This window comes from Solanum verrucosum, unplaced genomic scaffold (assembly GCF_900185275.1).
Source record: "Solanum verrucosum unplaced genomic scaffold, falcon-dt-bn FXZP01000196.1, whole genome shotgun sequence".
NCBI classification, from domain to species: Eukaryota; Viridiplantae; Streptophyta; class Magnoliopsida; order Solanales; family Solanaceae; genus Solanum; species Solanum verrucosum.
Window position 1 is genome coordinate 4477846 of NW_026020420.1, and position 17050 is coordinate 4494895.

At 32.5% G+C, this 17050-nt stretch overlaps 2 protein-coding genes across 2 annotated transcripts; one reads left to right on the top strand and one right to left on the bottom strand.

The window, feature by feature from the left end:
* Positions 1-1597: 1597 nt before the first annotated feature.
* On the bottom strand, positions 1598-5699 carry LOC125806867 (caffeoylshikimate esterase-like). Its single transcript, XM_049486623.1, has 8 exons — positions 5343-5699; positions 5210-5239; positions 4322-4451; positions 4048-4194; positions 3696-3826; positions 2620-2757; positions 2084-2182; positions 1598-1991 (listed from the first exon to the last, which is right to left on the bottom strand). The coding sequence occupies exons 1-8, from the start codon at positions 5640-5642 to the stop codon at positions 1773-1775; spliced, it is 1194 nt and encodes a 397-aa protein (XP_049342580.1). The 5' UTR covers positions 5643-5699; the 3' UTR covers positions 1598-1772.
* A 96-nt stretch (positions 5700-5795) lies between these two features.
* LOC125806979 (pentatricopeptide repeat-containing protein At3g29230) lies at positions 5796-9062 on the top strand. The gene is made up of 2 exons (XM_049486730.1): positions 5796-5828; positions 6900-9062. The coding sequence occupies exons 1-2, from the start codon at positions 5796-5798 to the stop codon at positions 8727-8729; spliced, it is 1863 nt and encodes a 620-aa protein (XP_049342687.1). The 3' UTR covers positions 8730-9062.
* Positions 9063-17050: the final 7988 nt, after the last annotated feature.

A 17050-nucleotide genomic window follows, 5' to 3' on the forward strand; every position in this document is an offset into this window, starting at 1 on the left:
AGAACCTAATCAACACGTGAGGTAATGTGTTAAGTACTTAAGTAAATAAAAGTGCATTATCGATCTCTAATAATTTAAACTTTCAGATAAAATGATTACGTACAAAACTCTAAAATAAATTATGTGTAGAGTTTTATTGACTGGATATTGAAAGATACACATACAATTCCTTAGAGAATGTAAGTTACTCAGTTCAAGTTAAATAAATAGGTTTTCGGCCAAAGTTACTTGAATTCTATTAGACCCATAAGTAAAGACTGAGTCAGAATTTAAACTTTGTGAGTTCGAGATTAAGTTAATAAATGAATTTAAAATTTAATATTTATACATGCTTAGTAATTAGTACACCCTCTGTCCCATATTTCACATTTTCATTTCACACGCCCTTTAAGAAATCGTGTGTTTTACTAATTTTATCCTTAACTCTTTTCAATGTACTCAGAATAGTTTACTTTAAAAAAAAACAATTAATTTCAAGGGAAAAATGAATAAAAACTTTATTAATGTTATCTCGACTTAGTAAATTGACAAGTATTTTGGAACGAACATTTTTGACAACTAATACAAGATGGATGGAGTAGGAAATCTTGATATATATACAAAGTCACTAGGTTCGACCGAACACACATATGTAACACTCTCAGTCTCCCATGCCCACCCGATAAGCAGAACTGTATCTCCGCCCTAGAAAATTGTCCTTTTTGTGGATGTTGTAGCTAGCATGAAAGTAAAATAAAAGGTGTCATGAAAGTAAAATGAGGGTTGTGTACAATATTGTAAAAGAAGACATTTATACCTTGAAGACAATATAGACAAAACTTAGCCTTACACACAGCCCTGTTTTGTCATAAGTGATATCATGTCAATGTGAGGGAGAGCATGCTTAAGATTATGAAAATCCAAATGACCCTTCTCTTTACTGTATATGCAGTCTCAAGCTTTCCATTGTCTCATTGAACTGTTCCTATCAACCACAATATACTATGTAAAGAATACTATCTTTCCCTAATCAATTTTTTAGGTGGTGTTATATCCAAACAACAACGTACTGATTAGTGAGGTCTGAAAAAGGTAGAGTGTATGCAGGCAGACTTAACCTTTATCTCGTGGAGATAGAGTGGTGTTTTGTGCTCATTTTTAGTAAATGTGTTTGTTTGATGAGTGTCATGCATCTTCTAAAGATTCCATAGGGGGAGATAAAGATGTCTCCTACGTTATTCATAATATGTGGAAGCATGACGTAATTTCAAAGTCATTCAGTCTAAATGCTAGCTACATGAAGAACGTAAGCCAGATAACGAAATGGGATGACCTAGGATGTAGAAGCTACGATCATAACACGAGTGATTCGACAGATTTGGATTTATATTTATCTATATAAAGTGAAATAGGTGGATTCCCATGTCATAATACTTCTAGGTAAATGATTTACTCTTACTTTAAGGCAAGAATGTCAATAGTCTCTTTTATCCTCACAATATATTTCTGACTCTTTAAAAATGCTGACAAGTGTATGCCTGATGTATTTTTAGAGGATCTAATACGGATGACGGTATTTACGGAGTGTCAGAACAACAAAGCTCACAAGAGAAAAAAGTGAAGAGAAATAACAATGAGCCTTCCATAAGATTTTGGCAAATTACAAAAAAATGTCATTTGCCTGTATCTCATACTGAAATTGGATTTATAGTCTAAAATCACATTTCCTAAAACTAGATGATGGTGTTGATTTCAACAAGAAATGCCTCTGCAAAACCTCTTTAAACCAAAGCCTAATTCGAAGAGCACCGAGTATCAAGCCATGAGATAATGTCGTTGAGCACAGTAAGAATCCGGTCATCAGGTTCACCTTCAAGAATGCAGTGATACCCTCCATCGTAGAGCTTAAGAGTTTTGTCACTGCTGGAAGACTTGTCATACAGGTACTGACTCACGCGAGGATCTGTCACTTTATCGTCTGCTCCATGAAGAATGAGCATCGGGGATGCCACCTGCAAGTGTTGTACATACAGACCGTTAATTCCTTCAGACAAAGCTGGAAAACATGATGGTGTTTTGTTGATAAACGCGGATATGTACTGACCTTATCCACCTGCGATTCAATGTATTTTGTAGCATTTAAGAGTTCCACGGCAGTTTTCACACGTGTTTTATCGGAGTAAGAGATTACATTGTATGGAGCCTAAAAAAGAATGAGACAAAAACTAGCTTCAGTAAGACATCAGTACAGAGCTGTACTAAGCATACATTGAACATCAATGTGCATATAAGTGTAGCTCGGTGCACTAAGCTCCAGCTATGCACGGGGTCCAGAGAAGGGCTGGAAGTTACATGGCATAGCTTAGCGCATCATGCTGAGGGTCGTAAGGGGTATTCCAGAACAAAATGCTATACAAACTCTCGATGGAAAAACAGTGAACAGGTTTATACAGAGTAAAGGAGTCCATAAATGCATACTATATCAAATATCTCAATAAGGGGACGAGACGGGGCTTGAAAGAGGACAATGGAGGGTTTACCACGGATGGGACAAATAGATTTCTTTAAAAATATAAAGCAGACATCATTTGGCTAGTATTCTTCCTCACTTAACATTAAGAGAGTAAATAGAGGCATTACCATTTTCCTTTTCTTGAATTCCCTGATTGCCAATTCCGCCAAATCCTTCGTAGGGACTATCTTTGCTTGTGGCATAATGTTAGACAAAAAAATCAAGACTTTCTGCAGTGGAACTGGTGGCGTCATGTCTTCTGCAATCTTAGCAGACCACCAGAGAGTCAGCGAAATTCTTGCATTAAGAAAGTTCAAATTCCCCAAACATGATAAAAATTTCAACAAGCAGAGAATTTGGTGGCAATGCTGAGAGGAAAACATAATTTCTTTCTACAGTGAAATCATCCAAAATTGATAATTCAACTTCGCTCTTAATTAGTATGACTTGACTACTGGTGACAAAAGTATTGCTTGTTCTAACAGACAATTAGTTTCATTTTTATATAAATGGTTCCTGAAATGAGAAGCATTTCTCAGCACAATATGTCTAAGAAGCTGTTGCAATAAGCAAATATTTTCTGGATAGAAACACCGCATCATGATACATTATGAGAAATCTTTAAAGAAGAAAACAGAAAAACAAAAAAGTACAGTTAATATTTGCATGGAGATTTTTGCATATTGGGAACAAAAGCAAGTATCATTCCTCAGAAAGCTAAAATTTGCTAACAGCACAGAGAAATGAATCAAAATGAGAGCCTTTTATTAAGAAAACAAGTGTTTTAGTATCATTTAATGACAATTAATTTTCACCCGAGCTTTTGCATTGAAAATGGACATCTTTTTCTGGTGACAGAAAATGAACCAATTTTTTTTTTTCTCTCTACTCTTTTTTATTAGCTCATAGCTTAAGATTTCAACTCTTGAGTCAGAGAAAATTTAAGTGCCTATGATTCAGATGGAAGACCAAAAGCAAAACATAATATAAGGTATTGGGTATAAGATGGATACTGAACTCGTTGAGATGATCTACATATTTTAGTTTGATGGAGATAAATTAGGAATTCTGAACTTTTTGATACCAAAGAAAATGATAAATGCATCAGTTCAGCTCAAAATAAACGTGCTCAAGAAAGTGAGAAACTAGAAATGGAAACTAAAATAATATAAGAAGTTAGCTAGTCTAGCTAAAGAAATATTACTTTGCACATTGGCGCGACAAGGACAATTCCATCCCATTCACGTGGTTCCTTAAGAAGAGCTTTCAGAGCAATTGCACCTCCCATGGACTGCCCAAATATAAAGTGGGGAAGCCCTCTAACTTCTGGCCTACCTGGTCCATCACAAGAGAACTTATCATCAAATTGTCACACGAGGAGAAACATGCTCTAACAAAAATTAGAAGAGTAGTTGCCCGTGAATGAACTTCGATTCGGGTTTAATGGATTTTGCTTTTCACATTGTCTGATTATGATTACACTGGATATGTTGTTGTTGTTGTCGTATTATCTCAGGAAATAATGGCAAAACAGGCAAAAACTCACTGCAACTTACTTTTAATCTTCACATACTGTTCATTGACATTGTCAACTATACCATCAAATTCAGGAATATATCCATGCAAACCATCAGAGAGACCAAAACCGGGATGGTCAATAGCATAGACAGCATAGCCAGCAGCCGCTATATGCTTTGCAATACCTGAAAATTAATATATCATACAAAAGAATATAAACGGCTACTAAATAATATTAATAAAAAACCAGTAATTGATTGTAAGAATAATCAAACACCTATTGGCTCTGTAGTTAAAGAGATAATAACAAACCTTCAAAGAAGAAGGTGCAAGTATCACCATATCCATGACTGAAGCACAAAGCACCTTTAATTCGTATGCCAGGCTTTGGCAGCCAACTTTTACAAAAAATCTGTTGGCCTTTGGAATTTGTTTCATACCACTACAAAATGTACATATGCAATTACTCATTTGATGATATATAAATCCCTTTCCTAAATAGCATGATACAAAAATTAACGAGTAAGAGCAAAAAAAAAAGACGATAAATTTCCATCAAACAGACAAATCTAACTAGCAAAAACAATTAACAGTTCACAACTCAATGCTACATACATATATCCATCATCCTAACCTTTTAACATAAATGTTTTAGCAAATAAAAGTAGTAAAAATGGAAACAGAACTTAAGAGTAATCGGGTTCCATAATTGTGATAGTAGCGGCTGTTTCATAATCAACAAAGTCTAAACTTCCAGGAAAACTTCCTAACTTCTTTCTCCTTCAGTTTATCCTAACAGACCTGCACCCCATTTTCACTTTCCTAATTTTGAGTTCATCCTTATTCAAATCGACATCACTCCATCGAAAATAATTAAAATGCGATTAAGTTGATAAATAAGTAATCAACTTCAACTACATTGCACAACAGATCAAAAAAGAACCACATAGCTAAAATCAAGATCTGCAAAAAAATACTAGATGATCTCTTAATTCTTTACATCTGTCGAAGCCTTGGTGGTCAGAGTTACCCACTACCCTCTAGAATTAGTCGAGATACACACTAGCTAGCCCGGACTCCACGACTATCAAGAAAAGGACCCCTTGACATTTCCTCTAACAAAAGTACTCATACATAGATCCCTAATACCAAAACTAGATCATAATAGCATAATATAAAGAAATTGATTAAGCTTAATACCTCTTCTAATCTGATATCACCTGGAGCCATCTGCATGAACAACCAAAAAAAATCAAATTAGGAAGCAAAATCACCATTAAAAATCTAATTTTTTTTCTGTACTATTTCAACAAGATTAGAACAAACCCCAAACCTTAAACAAGATATGATCAAGCTGCTGTTGAGCATTAACAAAAGCTGATCGAACCCTTCTTCTAGCAGGAGCATGATCCAAATTTTGTGAAGCAATTTCATTTAACGCTTCACTTACCCCATCAATTTTTGCCTTTTTTAGGGCCATAGTAATCGTTCTACCTTTAGTCTCTGAAGTAGAAGTTTGTGGTTTCCACTTCCATTTATGCCGGAGAATAATGGGTCGATCAATTTTCCAGTGGAAAAGTGAAGATTCCGGTGGTATAGATGGTCGGAAAGTGGTAGTTAATGCAAGGTCCATTTTTTAAATTATTGATCGATCAAAGAGAGAAAGTGGAAATGTAGATTTTAAAGAATTAAAAAAGTGACACTAAGCCCCACAAGTTAATAGTCAATTCACGTTCTTTTAAACGACTTAATTGGACCATATAGTTAACTATCAAAATCGATTTTAATGGTCTCGAGTTTGAGTCTTTTTGACTATGAAGTCATTTTATTAGAAAACGTTTTATTTTTTAATATAAGATTTTTCAGCATGTTTTCATATTTAGTTGAGCTTCAATATGTTTCTCTTATATAATAATAGTGATATTTATTACGGAGAAGGGCCTAAAATGCCTCTTAACTATTTGAATTGATACAAAATTACCTCCATCCATCTTTCGGCCTTAAATTACCCTTATCGTCCACTTTTTGGCTTAAAAATACCCTTACGTCTAACGGAGCCAATAAGTTTATAAGGGGCAAACCCACGTTAATTCGCAATGACTTCTCTCCGTCCACTTTATATAATATAATTTTTTATTTTCATCCCGGCCCGCATAATTTACTATACAGTGGCTTTACCACCGTCCAGTTCTTCATACATATATAACGGCTCACACCACCGTCCAGTCCAATTCAAAAGAAAAAATAAATACTAAACAATATCTTCCCAACAATCGAAAGAAAAAAAAAGGAGATCATAAGTGAAAGAATAGAACAAAGTAAAAAAGTTCGGAAGTGTAGTCGTTTAATTCAGAAAATCTGTAATTAGTTGCTTGTTTATTTTTCTATTTTGAAGTTCGGGATAACTAACACTTAGGTTATGATTCTTTGGAGTGCTCTTTACGTGTAAACATTGATTGTCTATAGTGATCTTTTCACGGTTTACCAAAGAAAAAAGGAAGATCATTGCCACGTAATAAGCTCGTCATGAATTGAGCAAGTAACATTATGCTCAAATAATTGTTATATATTATTTTATAATATATCATATAATTATTATATTATATTATATTATATAATATTATTTTGATAAACATAATATCCAGAAGATTGTATCATTACATAAAAATTAGAGTCATGAAATTTTTTTTGTAAACTTTTATTTTGTTTAAATATAAATTTGTATAGACCCGCAACCTGCATTAATTTTTAAATAATTATTTCAACCCGCTCATAAGTCATAACCTTAATTTGAGCTCTCTGCTTATAAGAACTTTGAAATTTCACCATTCTTGAAATTACAAATTTTGCATAAAAGCCATAAAAATTGAAACTTTGAGTCACCAATTAGAGTTTTTTTTTTATCTCCAGGATAGAAAAAATTGCTGTAAACGTAGGCTTGATTAAAACTCATCATAGAATTCTTGAAGAAAAGTTCATATCTTTGTTACAATCATGTAAAACTACAAATCAATTGAAAGAAATTCAAACCCAGATTACAACTCAGTGTGTTGGTTATACTAAGTACATTATCCCTCCCCTTTTGTCAAAATGTCTGGAATTCAAGAAAATTTCTTATGCACACCAAGTGTTTGATCAAATTCCTGACTTACAAGATGCTTCTCCTTGGAACATAATGTTTAAAGGGTATATTCAGAATGATATGTACAGGGATGTAGTTGTGTCGTTTCGTCGTATGATGAATGAAGATGTTAGTTTGAATTGTTTTTCATTTCCTATGGTTTTGAAGTCTTGTGTAAAGTTATTGGCTTTAGTAGAAGGTGAAGAAGTGCATGGTGTGGTGGTAAAGGTTGGGTTTTTGACCAATACTTTTGTGGGTAGCACTTTGATTGATATGTATTCGAGTGTTGGGCGAGTGAAATGCGCTTATAGGGTGTTTAATGAGATGGTTTTACGGAATGTTTTTACGTGGACTTCTATGATCAATGGATATGTTGCAAATGGTGATTTGGTATCTGCAAGAATGCTTTTTGACTTGGCGCCTGAGCGAGATGTTGTGTTATGGAATAGGATGGTTACAGGGTATATTGAATGCGGGGATATGGAAGAGGCTCGAAAGCTTTTTGATGTGATGCCAAACAAAGATTTAATGTCATGGAATACTTTGTTGAATGGTTATGCCAATAATGGGGATGTTGAGGGGTGTGAGAATCTTTTCGAAGATATGAAAGAGAGAAATATTTTTTCATGGAATGGTCTGATTGGAGGGTACGCTCACAACGGGCGTTTCACCGAGGTTATTAATGCTTTTAAGAGGATGTTAAATGAGTCTGATGTGAAGCCTAACGATGCCACCCTTGTGAATGTTTTGTCCGCTTGCACGAGATTAGGTGCTCTTGATTTGGGTAAGTGGGTGCACATATATGCTAAGAGCAATGGGTATAAGCACAATGTGTATGTTGCCAATGGGTTGATCGATATGTATGCGAAATGTGGGGTGGTTGGCAATGCTGTTGATGTTTTTAGGAGTATGGATAAAAGAGATTTGATTTCTTGGAACACCATCATTAATGGCTTAGCGGTGCATGGTCGGGGTAGTGATGCCTTGAGTTTGTTTGCTGAGATGAAGAATTCTGGAGTAGAACCGGATGGAATTACTTTTATTGGAGTGTTATGTGCGTGTTCTCACATGGGTTTAGTTGCAGATGGGTTCGCCCATTTTAACACAATGGCGAATGATTATTCCATTACGCCTAAAATTGAGCATTATGGTTGCATGGTTGACCTATTGGGCAGAGCTGGTCTTTTGGAGCAGGCTGTGAAATTTGTGGAGAAGATGCCTGTACAAGCTGATGCTATCATTTGGACAGCATTACTTGGCGCGTGTAGAGTATACAAAAACATTGACTTTGCAAGACTGGTTCTTCAGAAACTTATTGAGCTTGACCCGAAAAACCCTGCAAATTACGTTATGCTAGCAAATATCTGTGGTGATGCTCGGAGGTGGAAAGACGTGGCAGAGCTAAAAGTGGCGATGAGGGACACTGGATCCCGTAAGGTTCCGGGATGCAGCTTGATTGAGGTTGCTGATGAAGTGGCTGAGTTCTATTGCTTCGACGAGAGGCATTCCAAGTCAAAAGAGATATATGGAGCCTTGAGAAGCTTGATGAAGGCATCAAAATCATCTGGTCAAGAAAGTCCATTATTTTTTATGGATTAGAAGTTCTTAGTTTATTGAAGATATCGCCATTTCTTCGATCTAAATCTCTTTAAAATGTTTCATCAGTATCACTGCAGTTGAAAGCTCATCCACTATCATTGGACATATCCCTTAAGAAGCCACACTGTCTTGTCATGCTGTTTAAGTTATGAATATTCTGTTCGACGGGTGCTCTGACTTGGTGAAGTTTACTAATTTAGGGAAAATCGGGTTCTTATAGACATCATTTTTGGGAGAAGAAATGGTATACATGGTGGAGAATGTATCTTCTAAGTTTGTGAAGTGTGATATACTGTGCAGTTATGAAAGGTAACACATTACTGTCTCATAATTTGCGTTGTAGATGTCGTTTCTTGCTTTTGATATCTATTACGCCATCTTTTGTCTTTTGTATTTCAGTTACTGCATTATTTTGTTGTTGTTATTGTTCTTTTTCTAGATGACCTATACTGCTTTCTGTATTAATTGACATGTTTTCTCCACATACGTATTTCCTTTTTCATAACTATCTTGGTTTGCTGCACTTGAGCCGATAGTCTTTTAGAAACAACTTTTCTACTTACACGAGGACCCCACTTGTGAGATTACATTGCATGTTGTTGTTTTGTAATGTGGCACCGGACTTATTTTATCTATAGCAACAACATACCCGGGGTAATCCCACAAGTGGAATTTGGGAAGAGTGGTGTGTACGCAACTGTACTCCTACCTTGAGTAAAGTAGAGAGGTTATTTCTGATTGACCTTCGGCTCAGCGTTTAGTAAAATTTGGATGTTATTGTAGCATTGAAATAAAAAGTGAAACCTTAAGCCTATGTTTTGCTAAACTGAGTTCCTAATATGTATTACATTCTAAATCAAAGCAACTTCTATTGGGCTTTTTTATAGTTTTGGTCTGTTTTGAGCTTGAAATCTTTCATTATTGTCTTGGGCTTTCCTCACATCTGGATCCAGTTATGGGCCAGGTCCAAAGATAATCTTTTCCCAAGAAGCCACTTTCATTTCGAACCAGCTTGCACGCATCTATAATACACTAAGTGGTGGAGCCAAGAATTTTACGAAGGGTGTCCAAAAATTGTGCACTGACTCATTCAAGGCGTCTGAAACTCATTCAAGGCATCTGAAACCACTAGGGTACAACAACCTGTTATGTCATCGGTATCCAAAATATGTTATTTAATCACTTTGTGCATTATTTTACTTGTTTATACGACTAACCCATTCTAACAGTTCTAGTGCTCTAAACCAAGGCTGTCCTTTGTGAATTATTTTAATCTTCAATTAATATTAAAATCATCCCCCGTGTTAACATACCATGCACTTTTTTTTTTTCATAACCTCTTATTAATTATTTCTAAAGAAATAATCTCTCGTTTATTATGTGTGATTATATGTAATATATCTGGTAAAATTTTTGCGCGTTATTTTATTTTTTGAGAGAACTGTTTAGAGAACAACTTTTTTTAAAATTTCTTGTGACTGATAAATCTTTTAAACAATTGTCTAAAGACTTATTTTGAGCAAACGGATAACTTTATGAGAAATTATTAGATCACAGTTTAAAATTTTGTAAATTATTACAAGCGTCACGACAATATAATATTTTATTTGTAAGATTGAGCAATATATGAACAAGGCTATAGGTTGTTGGATAATCACAAAAAAAATATTGTAGTTAATCCAAGTGTAATTATTCATCTAATTAAGTTTATTTAAGTTTATATTTTCCTATCATATTTTTTTGATAGTTATATGCTGCTCGTTTCTGTTGGTCCATCTAAGCTACTTTCACATGTCATTTTCTTGTATGAAAAGGATGGATTAGAACACTATATTATAAACCTAAAAATACAGCTAATTAAAATTATACTACATTTAATTATTGTGGGCAAGTGCTTGTTCAAGACTCTAACAGATCGTGTTGTAGTTGGTTAGAATTATAAATGTATTAGTAATATTAGTATCAGTTAAATGAGAAAATTTATGTATTATTTTATTTATTGTTTTAGTTATTCTATCTTTTATCATGCATATAATAATATATAAATCATTTGATAACTTATACAATATGTATTAATTATGTAAATTTCTACATTGCATATCAAACACCTATTGATCCCGAATTTAATACTTGTATAACTCATTTACAAGTCAACTGCCGTTTAAATTTTAATAAAGTCAACTGGGTTTTTCAATACATTTGAGTTATTTTCAAGTCTAATAATATATTTGAATTATCATATATAGTGTATGACCATCTATATAATTAACAATTTTGGACTAAATGACAGAAGGAAAAAGAAAAAAAATAGTCTAGTAACACATTGTCCCCTATGAGAATCCATTTATATACACACTTCCTTTCTATATTATAATATAATAAGATGCTTAAACTAAGTTTTATGAACATAATTAAGATTAAGCCCATGAGCAGGTGGAGATGCTAATGTAATTATAGTGTTATAAACACATTATCCTACATGAATAAGATAAAATAGAAAATAAAATAATATATCAAAGAAACAAACGACAAATTTGCATGTACAATGTATGCGTCATGACTATGATTTTGAATAATTAAGAACATCATTGTAATTAAGGTTGAACTTTTTAGAATATCTTGAGAGTTTCAAGACTAATTTTTAACTAAATCCTCTATAATCTACTCCAATTAATTAAAACCTTCTTCTTGATTGGTCTTCCTCGTTCATAATTTGGTGATATCAATCGAGTTTGAAGCTGATTTATAACAAATTGATAGAATTCAATAACTTTAATTTAAACATTATATTTATATCACAAATTCATTTAAATGTTATATCTATATACTAAGAATTCCAGATCGCGTCAGTCGTTCATTCGTCGAGTCATAGCCCGGGGAGAGCTACCTTGTGGTCAGAGTTTCATTCGAACCTCCTTCAATGGAAAATTATATTATTTATATATCATTTAAAATATTCGTTATGTTACCAGATCCTCTTCGACTAGTTTGTATATTTACATCTTCAGAATTTCTTAGTCAACATTCTGATTCTGCCACTAGTTATAGCATTGACTTTTACTCTTTATTTTCAATATTTTTTGTTGATTAATTCGTTGACTTTGGTGTTTTTCATTACTTACGTTATACATACAAAATGAACAACTCTCTGTTACCAACAAGGGTTGTAATGGAGTGGTAAGTACTCATTCATCCTTAATCAAGAGGTTTCGGGTTCGAGTCACCTTTGTTAAGCGCTTTACCCTGGGACTTCCTGGCACGAATCTGAATTTAGTCGGGCTCCAATATGGGTACCGAACACCGGGTGAAAAACAAAAAAAAAAAACTCTCCGTTCATATTAGCAAAGTTACAATAATATTATTCCAATTATTATTACTCTCAACTTGTATAAAATAATTATTTCTAATAAATTTGTCGTTTTAGATCCTATGAAGCAGAATGAGTAATCCCTTACGTAAGATACCAACCAATGAACATTTCGATAATTGGATGCATGTTGACTTATTATAAACTTTATTATACATAAATAATTGATGTATATTTGAATAGGACTTATGTTATTATTTTATAATACCATTTGACAATATTAATATATACGTTACATACGCTTTTCTGTAATATTCTTGTTCATCGTCAATTAATGATCATTAATTAACTTTCTCAAACTAGTTGGCAATAATGTTTTTTTTCCTTTTCCTCAAGACATATAACACTTGTGCTAATTATTATTATGTGTAACGTTGTGTGTTAAGTAGCTAGCTAGGGTGTAGTCAGACCAATCATTAATGTTGTGTACACTATTTTCATTTAAAAGGCACAATACATAGATGTATATTTTAGACGTCAAACTCATTTCCATTGTATCAGTTGAACAGTCCAACTTATAACATGATCATCTAGATATTTCTATAAGATTTTTGTCACGTCAATGTAGCATCGGGTGTTCATGAGACACAGTGAAAATGAATACTTGAGGTGTTAGATTCGTGTTCATAAAGTTGAAGTATTTAATTATCAGTTCAGATCAGATCAAGATGTTCGTATCGATGTTACTATGTTTGTTTGTGCATGTTTAAGTTAATTTGAATGATTGAGTTGTTTGGGTATGTACGTAGTACTGCAAATTGGTACGAAACAACTTGGAAAATCAACCTATATATCATTGTATTAATTAAGACACAAATACTGTACTATATACCAATTTGGTGAATATAATTAATTATGTTACTTAATTCTTTGGAGTAGTCTGTTTTGTCTCTTTGAGAAATTTTAGCTGTTATTTAAGCAAGGCCGATTCAACAACGTTGGGGGCCTAAAGTGAAACTTAAGAGAGGGGCCCCAATATTTTGTTTTTTTTCATCATATATACTTTTATTTAAATCTACTTTTCTAGCTATTTTAGATGCGAAGTCATTAGGTATTATTTTATAATCAATTTGTTTTAATAATTCCCTTTCAAATGATAATATATCTAATTCATTCAGTCTCTCTTGAGACATTGTTGATCTTAAAGAATATTTAATCAATTTTAATTTCGAAAAAATTTCTTTCGGCTAAGGCAACTGTTAGAGAAACTATTAACATTATTATATAAGCAATATGTGTATTTGAAAAAGAACTAAGTCTTTTTATTTGATTGAATATTTTCATTTGATCATTATCTTCTACTTGTATTATTTCTACTAAGTAAATTGAATATGAGATGAATATAACATATATAACTTATAAGTAAAAATTTTTAAAATGGGGCCCTCAAAATATATGGAGCCCCAATCGATGACTATAGTGGCCTAGGAGTTAAAATGACCCTGTATTTAAGCTATACATATCACTAAGTAACGTGGCCCGTCCATTATTTTTATCAATGGTGGCAAAATAAATGGACTTTACGTTAAGAAACAATCATTAGAGAGGACATGCGAAGACATGAAGTACCAATCAATTCACATATCACAGCTTGAATAATTTGGAAGATTTGAAACTATAGTCTTATTTTCATAAAGGCTAGCTATGAGTGGAAATACATAGACTAACACTTTCAAGAATCACTTTGATAGTCCTTTCGATGGTTCCTTAGGGATCAATTCACTTTTGGTAGATTGATTGAACGCACATTTTTATTGATATATCATTGTGTCTCTATTAAAATGTTAGGCAAGTGAGGAGGAATTACACGTATTAAGTATGAACAGCCTAACATACATAATGTGAAGGAGCTCATGATCGATGATCTAACAATTCTATAAAGGTTGTCATAATCATTAATACAAAGAACTTAATTAATTCAAATTCATCGCTTTTGATATTGTCAACAATTTATGTCACCAAAAAACTTCTTTGATCGATAAACTTGCACTTGAAAAAGAAGTTTTAAATGTGTCGATGTTCGCTTTCTATGATATTTTTAAATTGTCATAAAAAGATTTTTTTTGATTTATTAATCGAACGTTGCGCTATTTACCCTTAGGAAAAAAAAACAAGATGTCTCATCAATCGCTTCTTTTAAAAAATAATTTGCAAATAGAAAAGGAAACGAATGACGTTAAAGTTATTGTACTTTGTATGTGATAGGTTAGGTACATATCTATAGCCATCAATGTTTAAACACAATAGCTATGTCCCATGCCTTAGTGAAAGATTTTGTTACTATGCTTAGTACTATATATTAATCAATATATACTTTGATGTAACCGTAAATTTAAAAGAAGATTCGAGTTTTGAAGCTTACGTGTTTTGAGGGATTTTAAATTAAATAAGAAAACTTTATGATAAGTGTCCAAGAGGAAGTGAAGGACAATAAAGCTTATGCAAGTTCCATTTCTATCGTTGGTCCAAGAGACTTTGTTACTTGATTCCCAAGAAATATTCTAATAGAATTTTTATTATTAGTACAAAATCTGCACGAAAGTTATTGATTCCTGAAAATCGCATTCTATACACTAGGGGTGTGCACTATTCGGATTAAACCGAATAACCAAATCAAATCAAACCGAATTTTTATTTGGATTGGTTTTGAATTAATAAATTACTTTGTTTGGTTTTTTGGTTTGGTTTTGGATTTTAAAAATAAAAACCGAAAAAAACCGAATTATATATATATATATATATATATATATATATATATAATGTTTAGGCTTAGAATTAAGTTGGAGTTAACCACTTTTGTCCCTTTTTGGTTATTGCCTTTCATGATGATTACGTTTATATTTTATGTTTGAATTACATCTATAATAGGTATATTTATAAGTATTGTGTTTTAAGTTTTACTTATGATTTATATTAGAAAGTATATTTAAGGGATTAAATATTATTACTTTGGTTATATATGTTATTAATTATTGACATAACCGAATAACCAAATTGAAAAAAACCGAACCGAATAGAGGAAAACCAAACCAAACCAAATTTATTTTGGATCGAATTGGGTTACATTTTTACAAAACCAAAAACCAAAAATCCAAACCGAATAGTGTAAAACCAAACCGAAAAACCGAATGCACACCCCTACTCTACACCCTAAATTCGCCCCTGATTGTGGTATTACTATTATTGCTTGAGTCCATAGGTCTAGTCTATTCCATCACTCTAATCATCAACTATGCATTGATAGAAAAAATAGTAGCTATAAATTAAATTGATCAAGATATTATTGATCCTTAGCTTGGAGAAGTTATTAGCAATATTGTCAATTAGGTGCCACAATAATCTAATAATTACATAAGTGTTGATAAACGTTTAAGTTTTACCCTATAAGTTTATCGCTTAATAGATTTGATTGTTTTACTTGTAAATTCTATTATCACATCAATCTCGCTGTCCCATAAAGGTGAATTTTTTTATGGAAACCATAGAAAATTAGCTTGTCAAGAATGTTTTTGACAAATTTTCTGTTGGAAATTCTTTAACAATGAGAGGTTAATTGAAAATTCACGTTTTTTAAGTAGTGCCTAGTTTTATGCCTACTACGTGTTTGATATGATATACATCATTTTTGATAAAAATTACTCTTTAGCGTTTAATTGTCCCAACATATTGAAAAATTTTCTTATCAAAAAGTATAAATATAGTTTTATACCTTGCTTTCCTTTGTGCTTGTATGATATTCGTCTAAAAGCATACGACAAGACATTTAGCTTCTACAAATTTTTTATTTTCTTGTCGATCAAAATTAATCTGACAAACACCGTAAACAATATTTGAATTGACCTAAAAATTGGTCAAATATTCAAATAACAAAGCATGTAAGTGATTGCATACTCAAATGTCAATAATTGTTTTTAAAATCTTTAGATCTCATAACTAACTTATTTTATTTTTTGCAAACATTATTACAAGATAATTCAGCAAAGAAAATTGAGGGGGAAAAATTTGACTGCCTCAGTATGAAAATGCCTTTTAATTCTAAGTATGAGCATGCGGCATTTGTGGTAGCTAAGAATAATGATTATGGATAAAATAGAAAGCACTTTTGTATGGCTAAATAGTCAAAACACAAATCCTAAAGGACCCCATCTACAATGACTTTCCATTGAATTACATGATTACTTATTTAGAAAAAAAAATTATATGCACTCGATGTTAACATTAAACTAGTAAATGTAAGATATGTATCTTTTATTTTTTATGTTTTCATTAATACAAAAGTTAATTACTAGCACGATCAATGCAGATTAGTCGATGTCATAAAAAATCTAGTATGAGGGGTTTTATCGCGCTCTACCAAAAAAGACTTCATTCCAATGACGCGAAACAAGCTACCCGAGGCCTAACATTGTCTTCGCTACTCCTCTTCATGTTGTGCTTCATCATATTACGTATATACACACCTCTATCATTTAATCATGATTGAGCGATATATATTTTAAGGTTAATTTTGTAATTGCTTAAAATAAAATTATTTGATTTGATGTAAAGTATAAGTATTTTCCAAGCAAATGGTATAATAATTCAAAGATAAGCTTTAAAAGGGCCACAAGCCCACAACAATGAGCTAAAAAGTCCTCCATGGGGTATGTTTCATTAAAAAAATCATTTCATATTCGATGTTCATATTGGAGTTCAACTAATTTGAATTCGTGATGCATAGAACCCATTCAAGAGAAGCGTTTTCTTAAAAAAGGTTTCAAGACTCAAAATCAAAATCTCTGATTAAGGGACAATGAGTCTCATTCGTTTCACCATACCCGTCATTAAAACTTTTCTATAAGGAAAATAAAATGTTCATTACTTTCTTGCTTTTCTACTAGTCACATCTTCCTCAATGTGTTAGGGTTTTACCCTGATTTTCTTACCTTATTTGAAGTTTATATTTTCCTAAAAG

Coding starts and splice junctions, on each gene's coding strand:
- LOC125806979 (XM_049486730.1), top strand. CDS start 5,796: ATGGTCTCGAGTTTGAGTCTTTTTGACTATGAA. Junction 5,829..6,899: donor TGAGTCTTTTTGACTATGAA/GTCATTTTATTA, acceptor GTCACCAATTAG/AGTTTTTTTTTTATCTCCAG.
- LOC125806867 (XM_049486623.1), bottom strand. CDS start 5,642: ATGGACCTTGCATTAACTACCACTTTCCGACCATCTATACCACCGGAA. Junction 3,827..4,047: donor ACAGTATGTGAAGATTAAAA/GTAAGTTGCAGT, acceptor GTGATGGACCAG/GTAGGCCAGAAGTTAGAGGG. Junction 1,992..2,083: donor TTGAATCGCAGGTGGATAAG/GTCAGTACATAT, acceptor CAACACTTGCAG/GTGGCATCCCCGATGCTCAT.